The following is a 19,567-nucleotide window of genomic DNA, read 5'->3' as shown; positions in this document are numbered from 1 at the left end:
TCTATTACATGTAATAATTTTTGTTTCAGACATCAAAAATGTTGTATCATAAACTACATCGAAAATGCTTGGAACTAAGTCACCATAAAGGAGAATTACATTTACGACCATGTAGTAATACTTCAAATGGCCAGAAATGGATTTTCAGAGAACTAGTCGTGAAATGATGATTACATACATGGAAAGTACATGTAAACATATTTACAATTTGTGATCATAATTTTTTATGCAATTAAATGTGAAGATGTTTGTAAATACTTCTAACCTTGAATTTTTTATGAGGCCTTTCGTTGCAGTGTTTTCTGGTAATTAAAATTGCTTATTAGAGCTTATGGATCTCCTGGTACTTCTGAACTATCGGGTGTATATCTGAATGTGTGTATGGTTTACTTATGTAATTTACTTAGCTGTGCTTTCACTGGATTTTTTTCTTTTGTTTATTTGAATTAATTGGGTTGTTGGGAAATTTTACTATTATTATTGTTGTTGTTATCGTGCAAAAGCCTGTGAATTAAATACTTTTACTGTTTTTAATTTGTTATATTGTTTGCATGCTTGGTGGTAACACAATTTATCTTTTATTAAGCTTGTGAATATCTTTTTTCAAACCATTTTTTATCAAACTTTTTTTTAAAGCATTTAAAGTTAAGAAAATTTTTTTTAACTTTAAATGCATATTGATATCAAAGGAATTCTTTTTTTAAATCAGTAAATTCTGCTGAAAATAAAATTAATAATAATTAAAATTATACATGATAATTATGCATTTTTTAGGTAGTTGATTGGTTATTTATGAATTTACAAGCCAGATCTGCTTAATTTTTTTTCTTGTTAGATGTAATTTGGCATCATCTTCATGAATACTACTCATTCTTTCACCAGGAACTAAAATTTGTTTAGTTTTGTATCCTTTAATATGTCTGGTAATGATTAGCATTTATAATAATTAATTCAGTAATTACTTTATCAAAATTCAGTGACTTATGATGCTAATTATATGTAAGTACTTCCAACAAAAAATTCTGTCCCTATGTATGTAGGGACAGTAGTCATACTTCCTGCTGTTAAAAAATATCATTCACGTTATATCAGGCTGTTTCTTCCTCTCCTATCCACAGGCAGTATGAAACATTAATAACAAACCCAGAGGGATGTTTTTCATTACTTATGTAATGCAATGGTTAGGTACTTAATTCTAATGCTCTAAATCTTATGTCAACTACAGGGAGTTTCTTCTGCTTTATTTGCTGTGAGATTTAGACCGTCAAATGGGGTATGATCACTTTTGCTCTTGTAATTTTTATAATTGATATTTGTAGAGTCACCATAAACTCCTGAATTTCTGAATGAAAAAAGTCAAGGCTCTGCCCAGCATGAAAGTAAAGCATTAAAATAAGGGGATAAAATTTTAGTTTTGAAATATAGGATTTTAAGAGTAAAACTTAGATATGTGATCTGAATTATTACATTGATGTTAAAATTTTCTGTGACTCACTGTGATGATTTTTAAGGGTTCATCAAAAATATTTCAAAACTTTCAGTTTTAAATGACCTACTAGGAAAAAAAGATATTAACTCTTTAACTGTCAAGTTATTTAGATGATTTGGGTACATAAATTGTCAATTTTTTTATTGCAAAAATCGAATGTTTGTCGTGCAGTTAAAAAAATGATGCACTCTTTGAATGTAAACCTCTATCCTTTGAAACCTTCAGTAAAGTGCTGCCATCTGAATTGAAACCAAAATAAACTTCTCATGATATCTATCTATCTATCTATATATATATATATATAATATTCCGGTATAACAATACAATGCACTCAAAAAAAAATTTTTACCCCAAGTAATATTCGGGCGTGATATTTTGGAATACCAGTGCTGTGCCAGAGATTATTTCGGGCATGGCAGTTAAAATGCATTTACAAACTATATATAGACCATATGCATTTGGATATATTAAAATTGGGGTTAAATATGTTTATTTGGTGATTTACTGCATTTAACCCTTGTTTGAATTCATAAATTATATCTGTTTTATTAATAGAGAGCTGAAGTTTCCTACAAATGACTAGAAAGTTATTGTATACTAATTTATATTGAAAGGTGCCATTTTCTTTTGCACATATGAAAGAAAGTACATGGGATGCAGCAGTTAAGCTGAAAGAATTCCATCAACCTATGAAAAGGGACCAGTTTAGTTATAATATTTTAGGTCATCTGATGTTATCTGATACATTTATAGCTGTATCAGTTAATATTTTAAATAAAGTTCCTATTTTTCTTTTTTTAAAAAAAAATTAAAAAATTACCCATATGTATCCCTTATTTTAAACTCATATATGTATTTAACTGTGATTAAGCATTCAGTCTGTATTTTTAGAGCTCTGAATGAAAAATATAGTTTTTAAATGGCAGTTATCTTTTATTTGATTAGTTATTTATAAGTATGGGAAAACATGAATGTAAATCTAAAAAAGGTTGTCTACAAGAAATTGAAAGATGTTTTCCTGTAATAAAAATATCTTGCCTTTTTTAAAAATTTTTTGTTATGCTGTGAAACATTGTATCTTATGGTATGTAACTTTAATTGAGCTGAATCTGTATTTTATGATATGTTATGTAGAATCTTAAGGTATTAACTGAATAAATTCTAATGTATATTGTGCCAAAAATATCTGCCAGGTAATATTGTTTGTATGTAATTCAAACATCCTTTAATTTTATTTTATATTTTAAAATGTTTTTATTTGAAATGCAGCTCATTATTTAAACGTTCTAAAGCAAATGTACTAGCATTATAATTTTTGGAAACATTGCAGAAGCTTCTAATTTACTATAAATATGCAAAATGAGAAATAAATTACTTTCCACTGCATAAAGCATTTGCTTTCAGAGTGATAAGTAAAAATTCTTCTTGATATAAGCTTTGTAAATATGTCTAAATTAAATCAAATTTTAAAATACGCTTATGATCTTATTATTTACGAAGACACTAAACCCATCCTGGTTTTGAAGAAATATCAATTTGGTAGCTTGCTTAGTTTAACACGGATTTGTGGTATGGAAAGTTATTCTGTTCATGATTTATCAGTAGATTTCAACAAAACAGAATTCTGGGAGTTAAAAAAGAAAATGTAAAATATGTCCTGGATATTTTATGCAATTCTATATGCATTCCTTTCTGATTTAAGAGAGAGAGTAAGTAGTATCTGACCTATACAGAGTTTTAAAAAGTTATTATTTGTTACTCATATAGGAAAGAAGTGAAAATACAGATAATTCATCTGGAGATTTTTAAGCTTCATCTTAGATTATAACTTGTTAATAAATAATTGGTATTGTAGAAATCAGTTGTGATCAAATTCTGTATTATAAATATTTATTTGTCGATTCTTGAATCACTTTTTCCTTGTAAAAGTTTGTTGTTACTATGTATAGAACTTTTTCAGTTTCCTGGGGTGTTTTTTCAATGTCTTCCATCTACTTATACAAAAGTTTTATTTTTTAAATGTCTTTAACAATTATATGTATTTTTCTGTCAATGACTTATTGTTTATTTAGTTAAAGCTGTAAGGTTATTAGGGTTTTTAATTGTTGTATTGTTTTAAACATATTTTAAGTTAGAATTTTAAAATATAACTAAAATAGCAATGTTTTGAAAAGGAAATCACTTTTTAACTGAACGTAATTTAAAATATTCATGAAAAATGTTTAATGTCTTGTAAGTTTTATGTTAATGCTAGCAATTTATGTAATGTAATTTTTTCCAGTGTATGTATATATACATTTCAAATTTTATGTATGCATGCATTTGTTCAACTATTTGATGCATAAATGTTTGTACCTTTCTATTTGAAAGACACGTTTAGACATACAGTATTTCTCTGTAAAAGTGTTGCACAGTATATCATGATCTCAAATTACATAAGTGTTGTCTAAGACAAAATGTAACTAACACACTTCAGTCTATCCAATCTTCAAAACTATTTACAATCAAAAATCTGATTTATAAAATATATGAAAAAAGACGCATGGAAATTACAGAAATCTTTTTAATAAAGATTTACATAAATCATGCAAACACACATTACATGCATCTTGATTAACTATAGTTATTAAATAGCTGCAGTTCTTTAATATGCGTGTAATTTGTGTTATTTTTAAAATCTATTCAAATTTGTGTTTTCAATAAAGAATCTGAAAGTGCAATTTAAAATACAATTTTTATTGAAAAACAAAATTGTATTTATTGTATTATAGAACTAGATATTTACTTACATCTACATGAAAACATACAAAAGTATATATTTATTTATTTATTGTATTTAATACAATATGTGTTTAATTCTGATCTTCTCCTCCCAAGTTATGATGAGGGAGAACTGTATGTGTAAAGGAATTTGCAGGTGATTAACTTTTAAAGAAGGAATTTTCTTTCACATCCCCCACAAAAATTTATTTAAACTTTGAAAGAAAATGATTTTAAATTAGAAAATCTAATGTATAGTTATTTTTGCAAAATCCTTTTGCTTAGAAATGTTAAAATAATTTTGGAATATGTCTAGAATTTTGTTGGTATTAGGGCTGTGTTGAGTTTTTGTGTTAAAGTTATGATATTGTTGCATTTCAGTGAACTTATTTAACTGTAGTGTACATAAATTGTATTATATAATGCTATAGTCAGTAATCTTTGAATCAGAATATTTTTGTATCAGTTAGCTTTAAAAATATATAGATATTCAGAATGCTTGCTCAAGATGTTTAGATTTTTTTCTTTTAAGTTAAGCATCAAAATGCAGATTTTATATAAAATCTCAACTTCATAAGAAAAGAACATTAATTTTAATATAGTTATTCCATGCTCAAATGTGATATTTTTATGATTTTATTTCTGTATATCTTAAACTATACTATAGAATTTTCATTTGACTTTTGTCACTTCTGCTGATCTTCTGTATATGATTTACTTCTCACATTTTAAACATTAAATTCCAGAGTTTAATATTTTGGTTTCATTTTAATTGTATGTACACTGATGTAATATATAATTGAAATATTTAAGATTAAACATAGAATTTTATATACTCTTATTAACTAGATTTGTGTAATTTTTAGATATTGAATTAATCTGTTTTTACTCTTTACTTATTAAAAACATTTATGCTTGTAAATGTATTTAGTGTTTTAAGTATTAATCTTTATTTTAAAAAAATCTTCTAAGAAATATGTATTTTGATTAGAGATCATATAAAATAAATTTGTGTGTATAATCTAAATGACATTTTTATAATTTTGGTGTGTAACACTGCCTTAAGAATTATTTTTGATAAAAAATATGTTGTCATGTGCCTTAATAAATTCACATGGATGGATGCTATATATATAATTTGTGTAGCGAAATTCATTCATACTATATTGCATTGTGAAATAGGCTTATTCCAAAAAAATACATGGATTTATGTTTTTATTGAAAAAGATATATTTTGTGTCCATGCATATGGAAATTGTCCTGCTTAAATGTATCCTAAGGTTTTAATTCTTATAATTTTGCTATTGCATTGATTCATATTAAAAGCACTTAAAAAAGAAAATCAAATATTAAGCATTATTAGCAAATTAAGCAAATATTAAGATTATTGAACATTACTAGTTCATCCCATGTTCTGCTGCTACTAAATATATTGCCTAATTTGAATTTATTTTTATTTTTGAAATTTTATCGATAGATAATGTGAGTAAGAGCATCTTACAATAGTAAAAAGTCGTCCATGATGGTCTTCAAGTATTTTATCATGATAAATAGCCTAACATACAAAATAAAATACTTTTGATTCTAATAATAAATTATTGAATATGAAGAATAGCTAATAGTAGCCTCATACATGTAAAGCATATTTGAAAATTGCAATCAACTGAGTAGATAAAATTTCCTTTTACAGAATTATATTTTTATCATGTTGAAGTATCCTTTATGGATGTGAATCTGTATTTTACACATTTCAATTTCATTTTAAAAAGTAAGAAAATATAAATTATATGGGGTGTTCCTGTAAAAATTTTGGTAAAAACTGTGTAATGCATTGTCAGAATGAAATTGACATTTCTTATGAAGATGTATCAGAATTCCACAAAGAAACGGTTGTAATATCATTAATTTATATATATATATTTTTTTTTCTTCTGGTCTTACATTTGAGTTTCTATTTCATGTTGATAGTGTATTACTTATCAAACAGATATGGGTGACAAGTATTCACTTGTGATTTAAAATATCATTTTCTGAGTTTGTATTTTTCTTGCTTTAGATTTTGCAACAAGCAGAATTTTTTATTTTAAAATGAAATTAGTTTTTGATTATTCTCAAAATTTTGATTTTTAAAACACTATTTTAATACTAGATCTTAATTTTTGCTAGATTAGCTAATTAACATTAAGTCTTTCTCCCCTAAATTTACTTTTTGTACTTGCTTAAATATTTTATTCATAATTTCACTTTTTAAGAATTTCTATAATTCATTTATGTCACAGATAAACGCATGTATTATTAAGCTTTCTACAATAAATCAAGGCTCCAAATAAAATAAAATTGTTATGAATAGAGGCATCCCTTGACTTTTGCACATTGATTCCCCCCCCCCCATTATGAAGATTTTTTTTTAAGTATTGCTAAAATTGTTCTCTTCCATGCAGTCACTCCCATGAAACTCTCTAGCTTACACTTACTCGCACTAGATGTAGTGCCTCCTAGAGTAGTGGGCTTCTTGAACTGTTGTGACATCAGAGCCACAGTGGCAGGAGGTGAATATTTATGTTTAAATACATTAAGAGCCTACATTAAGAAATTTTTGAAAGAACTCTATTGTACCGGAAATCAGTGTTGTGTTTCTTCTTTGGGTTACTACATATCTCATTACAGCCCATTGGTCAAACAATGATAGCTACATTTAAACAGTATTATTTGAGCACAATAATGAATCAGACCATTAAGAAAACTGTTGGGGGAAGACAGGCCTACATTAAGAGATTTTTGAAAGAACTCTATTGTATGGAATACAGTAAACAATATTGGGAGACTTGTGGGTTGAAATAAAAGAATCAAGAATGAAAGGTTTTTGGAAACAGTTATGCACTCAGCTAGTGAGTGACTTCTGATAGTGCTCTTGAAAGTATTACCGATGAAGTTGTTAATCCTTATGAATGAAATAAACATATATATCAACAAAAAGATGTTAATTGAATCTCACTCTGTACCTCTGTCAAATAAAAACTTAATTGAACAACAAGAGTTAAATGAAATACTTAGTGAAAGTGAGAAAGAGGAGCTGATAAAATTGTCAAGATTTTGACAGTCAGAAATATGAATGAAGACTTCATGTTTCTTTACAAATTTCTTACTCTCATGGAAGAATGTGATCCATATAAAGAATGTGTACGTCAAGCACATATAGCAATTGAGAAAGATACAGCATGTTACAAAACTTCTCTATCAAGGAAAGGAAAAAATAGATGGTATTCAAATAACTCTTAACAAGTTTATAACATCAGAGCTACAGTGGCAGGAGGTGAATATTTATGTTTAAATATTTTACTTTAATGCGTATATAAACAAAAGTGAGAAACTACAGTGTTAATATGACTAAAAGAAATTAAGGATTCATAAATTTCATATGATGGAGACAAATATGGAAATAATTTGACTTTCTGAAGGTAGAATCATCTAGAAGTGCTTAAACAGGCCTTGTAAACTTTATACTGATAAATAATATCATTGCTTAATAAATATTTTAAAATACAATTTTTGTTGTCACCTACTTCTGTTTTCAAACATTCAGAAACCCATGTTTTGAGATGTGCGAAAGTCAAGGGCCACTTGTAGATAAGAGTCTGCATAACATAAATGTAAGGACAAAATCAATCAAATGCTGTTAGGAAAATTAATTTAAAAAAAAAAATACAGCTTTTGTATTGTTATAAAAGACTGTTTCATAATTTCCAACATTTGAATCTGGATTCATTTTCTTATTTAAATTTATTTATTATTACTTTATAATGATTAGAGAATAGCTGGCCTGATTCCTTTCCCTGTTATGCCAGTCATATTACTTTATGTATTCCTTGATGTTGCGTTATCTCCATTACTTCTGTATTCTAGCATTTACTTCCATTTTTCTAATTATGCATACATAATTACTTGTAAAAAGTAAAAAAAAATTTAATTGTAAACATTTAGATTTTTTTCAAGTTATCATTAAATGTTGGTTGAGCATATCTTAAATTATTTATTTGTTTCTGGCACTGCCTTCTTTGTGCTCTTAATTTTTAATTATGAAATAAGCCAGTTAATATTTATTAAATTTAAGCTTTCTTAATAATGTATAAGAAAAGCAATATCACAATTATACAACTGTAACAGTGGATGTAAGGGGGAAAAATTAAAGCTATGAAAAAACTGGATGCGACAGAGACTGTTAATCTCTCCAACTTGAAAATTGAGTGAATTCTGTAGCTTATCTTAATAGCCAAAATGGGGGGAAAAAAAGGGAAGGTTATAATTCTTCTGTACTTAAACAAAAGAAATAAGTTTTAGTGAGTTAACATGGAAATATAAAATAATGTTTTGTAAGATTTTTATTTTAATGCATTGTTTATTTAAAAGTTAGGTAAAGATGTAGTATTTTTGCTCAAATATTAAGAAAGGAAAAAATAATGGCATGGCCAGAATCAGTTAATAAAGAAATTAATTTTTCAGTTCTCATTTTTGATGTGGCATTAAAATATAATTTGTATAAAATTTCATGATTTTAGGTAGGGCGTTGTTGCTAGATGATAATTTATTCATTGTAACTTATTTTTATTTAATATATATTTATTTATTAATTTCTTTAAAGATTTTATATTGTGCATTCTGAAAATTCTATCAAAAATTCTAATTTTTAAAGTTTGTGAAACAGTTACACTAATGATTAATTTCTTTTTGTCTTTTTCTATTGTTTATTTAAATAAGTATGTATATAATAATTTCCTAATCATCCAGGTTATTGATTATGTGGATTTTATATTAGAATGATTATATTTAATGTTTTACATTTTGTTAAACAAAAATACAATTTTGTAATGTGCATTTTTGATAATTACAGGGAACAAAATGTGTGCATATCAATACTATGCAATTTATATTTTTACAGTTCATAATATTGTATACTTTTAAATATGAAAATCAATGCTTTTCCATTTATCAAAATACTCACTTCCTTTTTAACGGAATATAATTTTGGTATGTAAAAAGCATTTAGTATGTCTTTCTTTAATTTCTGTCTGAAACCTCAATGCAGTCTTCCTTATTTCAAAATATCAAACACTTGTCTTTCAATCAGAAATTTCATTCATACTATAGTATAAATGTAGGCAGTCCTCAACTTAGAACAACTGAAAACTAAGATTAAAAGTATCTAATTTCAGTTTGCTACCAACTTATCTTACACAACACTTACAAAGTAACCTCACATTGCTTTGATATACATAATGCAGCAAAAACATTACTGTGTCTATAAAATGCATTATGGGACCTCTGTTAGCATAAAATATTTGCAAAAGACATGATGCAGATTACAAAAATTTTAGGGAGGGAATGAGATGTTGGTTCATGTATCCAGAATACTGAAACCTCTTGGAAAGAGGTTATACTTGCTAGTAGTTTAAAAAATGTTAGCCTAGCAGGGAACTGTGGAAGAATACAATGACTGTGATATCTTGAATCAAATAGCCAAAAAAGTGGTTTGTAATAGCGTGGGCAGCACACTATTTCAAACCTGCTGGATCTGCACAATGCTGAATCTTAGCATCAATGTGGAGGATGTAGAAGAGTTAGAGGGTCACAAAGAAGGTGAAGTGATTGGTGACAATTTAATCGATTTTATGAAATTAGATATTTGTGGAAGATAATGAAGAAAAAAACCTCAAAACAGTTTACTAAAAGTGGATTATTATCTGAAACATTTTCTTAATTAAATTAAGGATTTCAGTTTTTTGAAAATATGGATCAGAACACTGATTATTTTGCCAAAGTTGAAAAGCAAATTTGAGATACTGTCAGATGTTATTACAAAATGTATGAAGGGTGAGAAAAAGCCCAAATGGACAAAATGAATGAATTTTCTGATTAAAGATATACTGTCAGTTCCCTGTGAATACAAATGAGTAGCAGTTACTCGCTTATTATTTTTAATCAACATGTTTTATATGTTTTTGTTCACATGGATTAATTTAAAGGAAGAGTAGTATATGTCAATTTTATAAAATGTGCATGTATGCAGTTAAATTGTTTATAAATATGTCATAAATTTATACATTCTTAAATTCCTTTTATGTTAAATAAAAGCCTAATTTATAAAAATATTACCAAAGATATCAAGAATAAAAGTCTCAGATGTGCATCAAAATTATCTTGTGACTGAACAGCTGAAACAACACTCATCGTAAATCAAGCACACTGTATTGTAAGCAACTTATGTAATTGCTTATTGCTAGACATCAGCAACAACAACTCTTACAACTTTGCTGTAAGAATGGCAGAAACACAGCAAAATGTTATCATTAATGACAAATAAAAGGCATCATTTACTGTCATAGCAAAACACATTCAAACATCCCTAATTTGACATTTACTCCACTTTTTAACAATGCTATGTAACCAGCTTCTTATATTTGATGATTGAAATCACTTTCAAAAGTGGGGCCCATGATATATGAGTTAGAGCATGCCAGAAAGAGATTAAATGTGTTTTTTTCCATTGGTAAATAGGATTTTAAGTTAGAGTTTAATCATAAATTTAGATGAAATTTACAAAAATTCGTGCATTTTTTTAAACATTTTATTTATATTGAGAAATATTTTAAAAACAATGAAGCCTCAGTACATTATGAGTAAATTAAAGTTTTTGGGAGTAATATTTTCATATGTTTTAACAAACTCTAATTTCTCTTTCTTTCTGAAAGTTATTTTTCTGCATTTTGTTTGAGAGTCTTGTTAAGTAGAGGTTCTTCCAAAGGTCAGTAAGTATTGTTAATATTGTTAGAAAGTATATGTATACTCTACTTAAAGCTATAAGTTTTCCATGATGTTGTGATTAATTGAAGTGAAATTAGATGTAATAATTTTCTGGATGATTAGAAGCAAATCTTAAATGCAGCTTTCTAATTTGTTATTTAAGTTTTTAAAATTTTATGTTATAAGTTATTTTTCAGTGAATTGTAACTAAATTTTCAGTTCATAAAAAGTACATGATTTTATGAAATTATAATTTAAATATTAAATATTTAGGAGAAATAAAGTGCCTGTATTTGTAAATAAAAGTTGGTATAAGATTAAAATATCGCTGTTTCCTTTGATTTGCAGAAACATTACTAAAAAATTCACCAAATTTTCTTTTCTTTTTTTTTTTTTTAAACAAAATTCTGTTATTGTAGATTTAATATTTCGAATATATGTTTAAATTAACTTGAGCATTATTATTCAGAGCGATACTTTTTAACATAATGTATATGTTTATATTTCCAAGCAGTAGCAATAATTTCTGCACTTTGTTTAATTTTACTAATTTAAGGAAATTTCTAGAAAACACTGAAAAGAAGAAAATTGTTGATAAACTACGGGTAGCATTCATTGAGAATGAAATTGTTCTAATATATACACTCCTCAAAAGTGAAATTGCAACATCAAAATAGAATGCTCGTTTCGTCATGCAAATTGAAGGATCGAGAGTTGTGAAATGGGTATGCAAATGATTAAAAAAACAGACACAGAAAATCATTATAAACCAATTTATTCAGTATCTAATGTGACCACCTCGGGCAGCGATATAGGCCGCGATGCGGCGAGGCATGCTATCAATGAGTTCATTGATAGTTGCATGAGATAGCCTTTGCCAAGCCACATTTTCTGCTGTAACATGATTTTTTAAACAATTCAAAATTAATTTTTAAGATATAAATACCAAAGGAAGATTCAAAAGAACAAATTATTTCTTTCACAGTTAAGAAAAAATGAGTTTTATATTTTATTCATAGGCTTGATTATTTAATTGCATTAAATAGTCACATATCTGTAACTTGATAAATGTTTAGCACAAATTCAGTATGTATTTCAAATTACTACTTCACATTTTCTGTTTCTTTCAGATTAAAAAAAAAAAAAAACTTTGTTCAAAATGTGTAAGTTTGTATTTAATGCAATAGATAATAAACTGAAACCACAAAAACAAAACATTCAAAAAGGTGGCATACTTTTTTCTTTAAATAACAACAAATTTAAAATGTTGAATAATATGAGGCTATTTCACAAAATACTCTATATGTGATTGTACTGTACATTATTCACATCAATAATATCATTAACATGCATTAGTGACATCCGCTACATTCGAAACATCAGATGGACTCCAATACTGTAAATCTAGTCCTTTATAAAGGTAGCCACATTATTATTCTCAGAAAAAAGAACTGGTTAATTTTAACACCTTTAAATGACACACTGTATTGACTGTTATAAATATAGATTATTGAATTCATGAGAAATTAAAATTCACTGTATTACTGTGATTGTTATTAGTGATACTCTGATCCAGTATGTATGCTGTCACATACACTGAGTATGTACTCATAATTAAACAAGTTAATAATCATTACTGAATATCCAGTAACATTATTTCATCACTGTGTATAACAGTTAACAATTGTTAATGCCTCATTGAAACTTTCATTTTATGAAATTGATCTCAATTAGCTAAAATATTTTTCAATATATACTTCACTTGATAAAACCTCTGAAAATTAGTAGTTACAAACTGAATTCACTTCCCACTGGCAAAAACATTGTGTATTGTAGCTTTCTACATGTTTAATATAAATATATATTAATAATTCTTAGAAAACCCTTTAGCCAGGTAAATTAGCCACTCTTTTGCAAAAAAATCGAAGCACCAAGAAGGCCTTGCGATCTCGACAAAATTTGGTATGCAAAAGCATCTTGATTGAACATGCAAATGAGTAAACAAATGAACAGGAATTGTTATCATAGCGCACATTTTTAGTGCGCAATTCACAAAATATAAAACCACTAACAGAGGCAGAAAATTTCTTTTTTTGTTGCTGCAATTGTAATTCCGTAAAGATGTCATTATGACGATATCAAAGACAATTAAAGACTTCAAACATGGTCGTATTGTAGGGTTGCGTGAAGCTGAGGGGTCATACCGAGCAATAGGCTGCCACCTGCACCCCAAGGAGCACAAATGCGAGGCAATATAAGATGATTGTTTGCCAGGCATGAATCATCCCAACGGAATCAGTGTCGACAATTCAATGCACTACAGTCACGTCTGTACCTCCCGTGGTACCGTTTACCATCTCGCTGAACTTGTCTGAGGCGGAATTACGCTCATAGAGGCCTTTAAGATGTTTGCGTTTGACCTCACAACATCGGCCAGAGTCGCTTGGAGTGGTGTCAGAATGGCATCGTATAGTGTTCAGCGATGAATCCCGCTTCACTCTTGAAGCAGATGATCACCATGTTTGTGTCTGGAGAGGACAGGACCAGCACTTTCATAACCCCTGGTGTGATGGTGTGGGGCACTATTACTTATGACAGAAGGTCATCTTTAGTCATCCTCCATACATCTTTAACATCTCAATGATATGTTGATACCATCCTGTGGCCAGTTGCATTACCCTTCATGGCACGTCATCCTGGGGCCATTTTCCAACAAGATAATGCCAGGCCACATACCGCTCGCATATCTCTGGACTGTCTTCGTGCGGTTGATACTCTTCCTTGGCCAATAAGGTCATCAGACCTTTCACCAATCGAGCATGTCTGGGCATAGTAGACTGCCAGATTCGGGCACCACAAAATATCGCAGATCTGGAGTGAGAACTGATGAATGCCTGGCAGGATGACTTTAGGAACCTCTACCACGGTTGCCTCGAACGAATTCAAGCATGAATTGCTGCCAGGTGCAGTTCGAACAGCTACTAATTTGTGAGTCGTGAACGGGTACTATGACCTTGATTTTTTAAGCAGTTTATTATCTGTATATGAGCTATACACACATTCAATTTAATCAAAAACAACCACTTCCTTCATCGTGCTTCAATTTTTTTGCAGAAGAGTGTATTTCATAGCAGGCATTCCTTGAATGCTTTTGTGTAATAAACATGCAACTTGATTTAAAAAGTATGTTACTTTTTTTTATTACTTTCTTTCCTCTCTTATCTTGATATATCTTCTACAACAGAGATTTTCAACCAAGGAGAAATTTCACAGCTTCAGGGGGAAGAACATGGTCAGCCTTTTATTTATATATGTTTTAGTTTATGAATATCAAAATCTACTTTTGTTAAACTTTTAGCACTTATCAACATTTTCTACACTTTTGTTGCTTAATTTCTAAAACATGTTAAAATATAGTCTTGTAGGCAACAATTGTTATTGGTCATAATAACTACAACTACTTCTACTAGATAATAACTACTACTTTCACTTCATCTAAAGAATAATCCAATATCCCAAGTTTTTTCAAATGCTAAAGTTTTCAAATTCATTCAAGATATGAACGATGTTGCAGTTAATATTAAATCCGCTAAATCCAGTACAGAAAAACTTTCTATCGCTTTCTTAGCAGTGAAGATTGCTCTTGATTTCGCAGAAGAGGAAAACTAAGTTCAAAATTTTACTTCTTGTTACTTCCTGATGTTCTAATAGATGGCGACGATGTTTTCACTAGAAACTTTCCACTTTAAATAAAGTGAATGTACTTCTCACTAAGACGTACCCCGCAGGGTATATAATTTCTGAGTAAAAGTCCCCAGGACTATATACTTATAGATTCCTCAATTCATACCAATCACCTAAAGTTTCAGTTTAGTTTTCGAAGTGCTGTCATGCCTGAAATCAGTAAAGAGTTAGTGAGCGCTACAAAGAATAATAAAGATGTTATATATGAAAAAAATTGATTCTTGCTTTGGTGCTACTTTGGTAGACGGTTGCACGGATTTTTGGCGATTTACGTTGGCGTGATTTTTACAAACGTCAGCCATCTTGAAAAACGCTGTTTTTACGCATACTAAAGTATTCGAAACTCAAAAAAATAAATAAATAAATATCGTTAAAAGTAATGGATTAATTTTTTGTTGAAAATGTCGTTTTTTTTAAAAAGCAGGCAAGTGTAAATAAATACATTTACTATGAGTACAAAATACCAAAGTAAGGTTATTATTACTTTCATATAGCAAAGAAGAGAATAAAAACACCGCTCTAAAAACATTGGGCCAACGTTTAATTAGCTTAATATTACTGAAATTGAATATCGAATTAAAAACTATCATAGCAATATTTAAAAGAATTAGAATATTATTAAATTCAGATACTTTAAAATACGTTATATAAAATATAATTAACATTAAAACATATGGACAATAATTATCTCAGCAATTTCTGAAAATAGTGTTAATTTTTTAACAAAAATTGAAGTATACAATTATAAAATAAAAGAAAAATATGTACTTACATTTCTTTGAGTATTTAATCTAATGTTTATTGATAAGTACCACAAAAAAATTCAGAATCATAATTTAGATAGCATCTTTAAAGGAATTCGAAGATATGAATTAAATTTTAAAACGGCGCGGAAATGCACAAATTGTCAGTAACCAATCAGGGAGCTGATTATAGCTCGTTAATGCACAAATATTCTATAACCAATCAGAGAGCTTATTACATCACGGCTAGAATTAAAATTATTTAAAAATTCATACAATAAATTCATTAAATAAAATGACAACAAAGTATCGGTTACCATAAATAACTTATCCAGCAATGGGTTTACCATAAGTTGTATTACTCGTCAAAGGAAAATCGCCAAAATCCGTGCAACCGTCTACCAAAGTAGCACCCTTGCTTTTGCTTTTTGCCTTTTAAATTATTGTAAAAAAGAACTTAGCAAGCAACTACATTCTTGGTGACCTCGGAATTATTGATAAAGATTTCTGAAAGTGAAGAATTGGCGATTAAAGAAGAAATAGCACGGTTAAGTGTGAAAATACCTCCCTTTTGGGCTGAAAAGCCAGAGATATGATTTTATCAAGTAGAAGCACAGTTTTCTATTTGTGGAATAACTGCCTAGGAAACTAAATTCAACTTAGTTTCGCAGTTGGAAGCAAAATTTGTTGAAAGTTTGTGGGATATTAAAAGTGACAATAGCAAAACCAAATATACTGCTGCTAAAGAACGTCTCTTGAACACTTTTAAAGAAAGTGGAAATAAACGTTTACAGAGACTGCTAACAGGCATAGACTTGGGAGACAGTAAACCTAGTCAACTTTTACAAAAAATGCGAAATCTTGCTACCGATGGCATTTCGGATAAAGTTCTTAAAACTCTGTTTCTGCAGAAAATACCAGATTCTGTGCGCAATATTTTAATCGTTAGTGATGAAGATATCGAAAAACTAGCTCTAATGGCTGATCGTATCATCGAAATGCAACCGAAACAAGTATACTGTGCCAGCAGTATTGTTTCTCCAGGAGCAGATGCTATTGCTAAATTACGACAACAAATTGCAGCTTTGGATAATAAATTTGAAAAACTAACTGTCACAAGGAATTTTCGTCCTCGCTCAAGAAATAGCAGTCGATCATCTAATGATCGAAGTAAGTCTCGGATCCGTTATAACCCTAATGGCAAGTACTGTTATTTCCACTTTCGTTTTCGAGAAAAGTGTTTTCCTGATAGATGCAAACCCCCCTGTACATGGAAAAACAACTCCCTGGAAAACGAAAATCAGCAGTAGAATTAGCGGCAGACTCTGCTGCTGTAAATAAAGAAAATTGCCGTAAATTCTGCTTATTTATCACGCACCAAAAAACAGGTTTACATTTTCTGGTTGACAGTGGAGCAGAGGTAAGCCTTATTCTTCGTACTTCTAAACACAAACTTATTAGTGACTATAAACTTATTAGTGCAAATAATACAGAAATTGATACTTTTGGTACAGAAGTTTTAATTCTTGATCTTGGTTTACGCCGAGAATTTCAATTCCCATTTATTGTTGTAGTGTCGCTTCAGTTCCGTTAAGTTTCTAATGAAACTTAGTTAAAGCGGAATGGCAACACCTTCTAGTCTCCGCGAAGAACGAAGTAAAAAAACTTCGAGTTTTTGTCACGCGATGCTACGTGCATGTAAAATGTAAATAAATCTTATGAATAAGAATCTATAACATCGTAAGGAATAAAATATTGGTTCCATAGGAGTCAGAGAAGTGTTATTTTTCTATATTTGCACACCAGACACTTCACTGGTGTATCCCGGCGTGATCGAATTCTACAATGGCTGACGAAGATGAAACCGAAATTAAAGCAACAACTGCATCTGTCGCCAAAGTAAGCGTTAAAGTTCCTCCTTTTTGGAAGCCAGATCCTAAAATATGGTTTATTCAACTAGAAGCACAATTTAAAAATGCAAAAATAAATGCAGATCAAACAAAATATGATTATGTTATAAGTTCCATTGAACCCGATATTTTGTCACAGGTATCTGATATTTTGATAAGTCCACCACAAGATAATAAATATGAGGCAATTAAAAATAGACTAATTTCATTATATGCTGATTCAGAGACTCAAAAAAACCCAAAAATTACTGAGTGAGTTAGAACTGGGTAACAAAAAGCCATCTCAATTACTGTGTGAGATGCGTAATTTGGCTGGCGATAAAGCAATAGATACTTTCCTAAAAACATTGTGGCTACAACGTTTACCCGTTAATATGCGTAGCATTATATCTGTTAGTAGTGAAGATTTGTCAAAAGTGGCTACAATGGCCGATAAGATTTGGGAATTAAACCCTGTTACTCCCCAAATAGCTGCTGCATCATCCATAACGGTAAAAACGCAAGTGATTGAAAGTTTACAAAAACAGGTTAGTGAACTTAGCTTACAAGTTTCTGCTTTAAACAAGCAACGCCACAGTCGTCCCTATTGTCGTAACCGATCCAAATCACGAGATAGGAGTTACAGTGGTAACAGATCTAGTGATATTTGTTACTATCATAAAAAATTCGGTGATAAGTCATTTAAGTGTAAACAACCCTGCAACTGCTCATCAACATCACAGACAAATAGTCCGGAAAACCAGCTCCCCGTCTCTCATTGACGACGGAGGGACAAGGGGTGCAGCTGAGTCGTCTTTTCACCAGCGACAAAGAATCGGCTACCCAATTTTTCTTAGATACCGGGGCAGAAATTTCTGTCATTCCTCCCTTGCCTGCAGATAAAAAAAAATCTCAAAATTAGAACTCTTTGCTGCAAATGGTACGAAAATTAAAACATATGGCCAAAAATTACTCAAGCTTGATCTTGGACTCAGACGATCATTCACATAGCCTTTTGTAATTGCGGACGTAAACAAACCGATAATAGGCATGGATTTTCTTGCAAATTTTAACCTTTTGGTAGATTCTAAAAATCGCAAGTTGATTGATGGTACTACATTCTTAACAACCAATGGAACTCCTTGTTTTCAAAATAACAATAATAATATTCCGATTTTAAATGCCGTAAATGATCCATATAAACGTATCATTAACGATTTTCCTGATTTGTTAAAACTGAATGTAGTTAATAATAAAGTTAAAAATCATAACATCGAACATTATATCTAAACCAGAGGTCCACCAGTTTTCGCTAAAGCCAGGAGACTATCAGCTGAGAAACTTAAAGCGGCTAAAAAGGAGTTTGAATTTATGCTCCAAATGGGTTTATGCAGGCCATCCAAAAGTAACTGGTAGAGCCCACTGCATCTCGCTATGAAGAAATCAGGTGGTTGGAGACCTTGTGCAGACTATCGAGCGTTAAACAACGTCACGATTCCTGATAGATACCCTCTCCCATTTTTAACAGATTGCAGTTCCATTTTAGCTGGAAAAAGAGTTTTCTCATCCATAGACCTCATTAGAGCGTACCACCAAATTCCAGTTCGCGAAGAAGATATACCGAAAACGGCCATTCTCACTCCCTTTGGCTTATTCGAGTTTCCATTCATGACGTTCGGCCTACGAAATCCGGCCCAAACGTTCCAACGTTTCATGAACAGTGTGTTGAATGGACTAGAATTCGTGTTTTGCTATTTGGATGATATTCTAATAGCCTCTCCAGATGAAGAAACTCACCAAAAACATCTACGAGCAGTCCTTGAGAGACTAAACGAATATGGCCTGTGTATTAATGCGGCAAAGTGTAAATTTGGTCAAGCAAAACTGGGATACGAATTCCTGGGATACGAAGTGTCAGCTGAAGGACTTAAACCTCTCTCAACGAAAGTTGATGCCATCAAAAATTTCCCAGAACCAAAGTCATTTACTAGTTTAAGACGATTTTTAGGTATGGTGAATTTTTATCACAGATTCATACCAAATTGTGCGAAATTGCAACAACCTTTAACAACATTGCTCAGTGGTATTAAAAAGAACTGCAGAAAAGAAATAACCTGGACGGCAGAAACAAGAAACGCCTTCCA

At 29.9% G+C, this 19,567-nt stretch overlaps 1 protein-coding gene across 2 annotated transcripts in view; it reads left to right on the top strand.

The window, feature by feature from the left end:
• Window positions 1-11,370, top strand: part of Pgant7 (N-acetylgalactosaminyltransferase 7) — a 154,905-nt gene extending 143,535 nt beyond the window's left edge. For both annotated transcript variants that reach the window (XM_085818678.1, XM_085818677.1), the window contains one exon: window positions 30-11,370. In XM_085818678.1, the coding sequence (XP_085674804.1) occupies window positions 30-167 (138 nt within the window). In that variant the 3' untranslated portion in view covers window positions 168-11,370. The remainder of the gene's footprint in view (window positions 1-29) is intronic.
• The last annotated feature ends 8,197 nt before the right edge of the window (window positions 11,371-19,567 follow it).

This window comes from Stegodyphus dumicola, chromosome 6 (assembly GCF_044657685.1).
Source record: "Stegodyphus dumicola isolate Sdum_Otavi_A_Nest chromosome 6, ASM4465768v1".
Taxonomy (NCBI): Eukaryota; Metazoa; Arthropoda; class Arachnida; order Araneae; family Eresidae; genus Stegodyphus; species Stegodyphus dumicola.
This window is presented reverse-complemented; position numbering and strand designations above follow the sequence as displayed.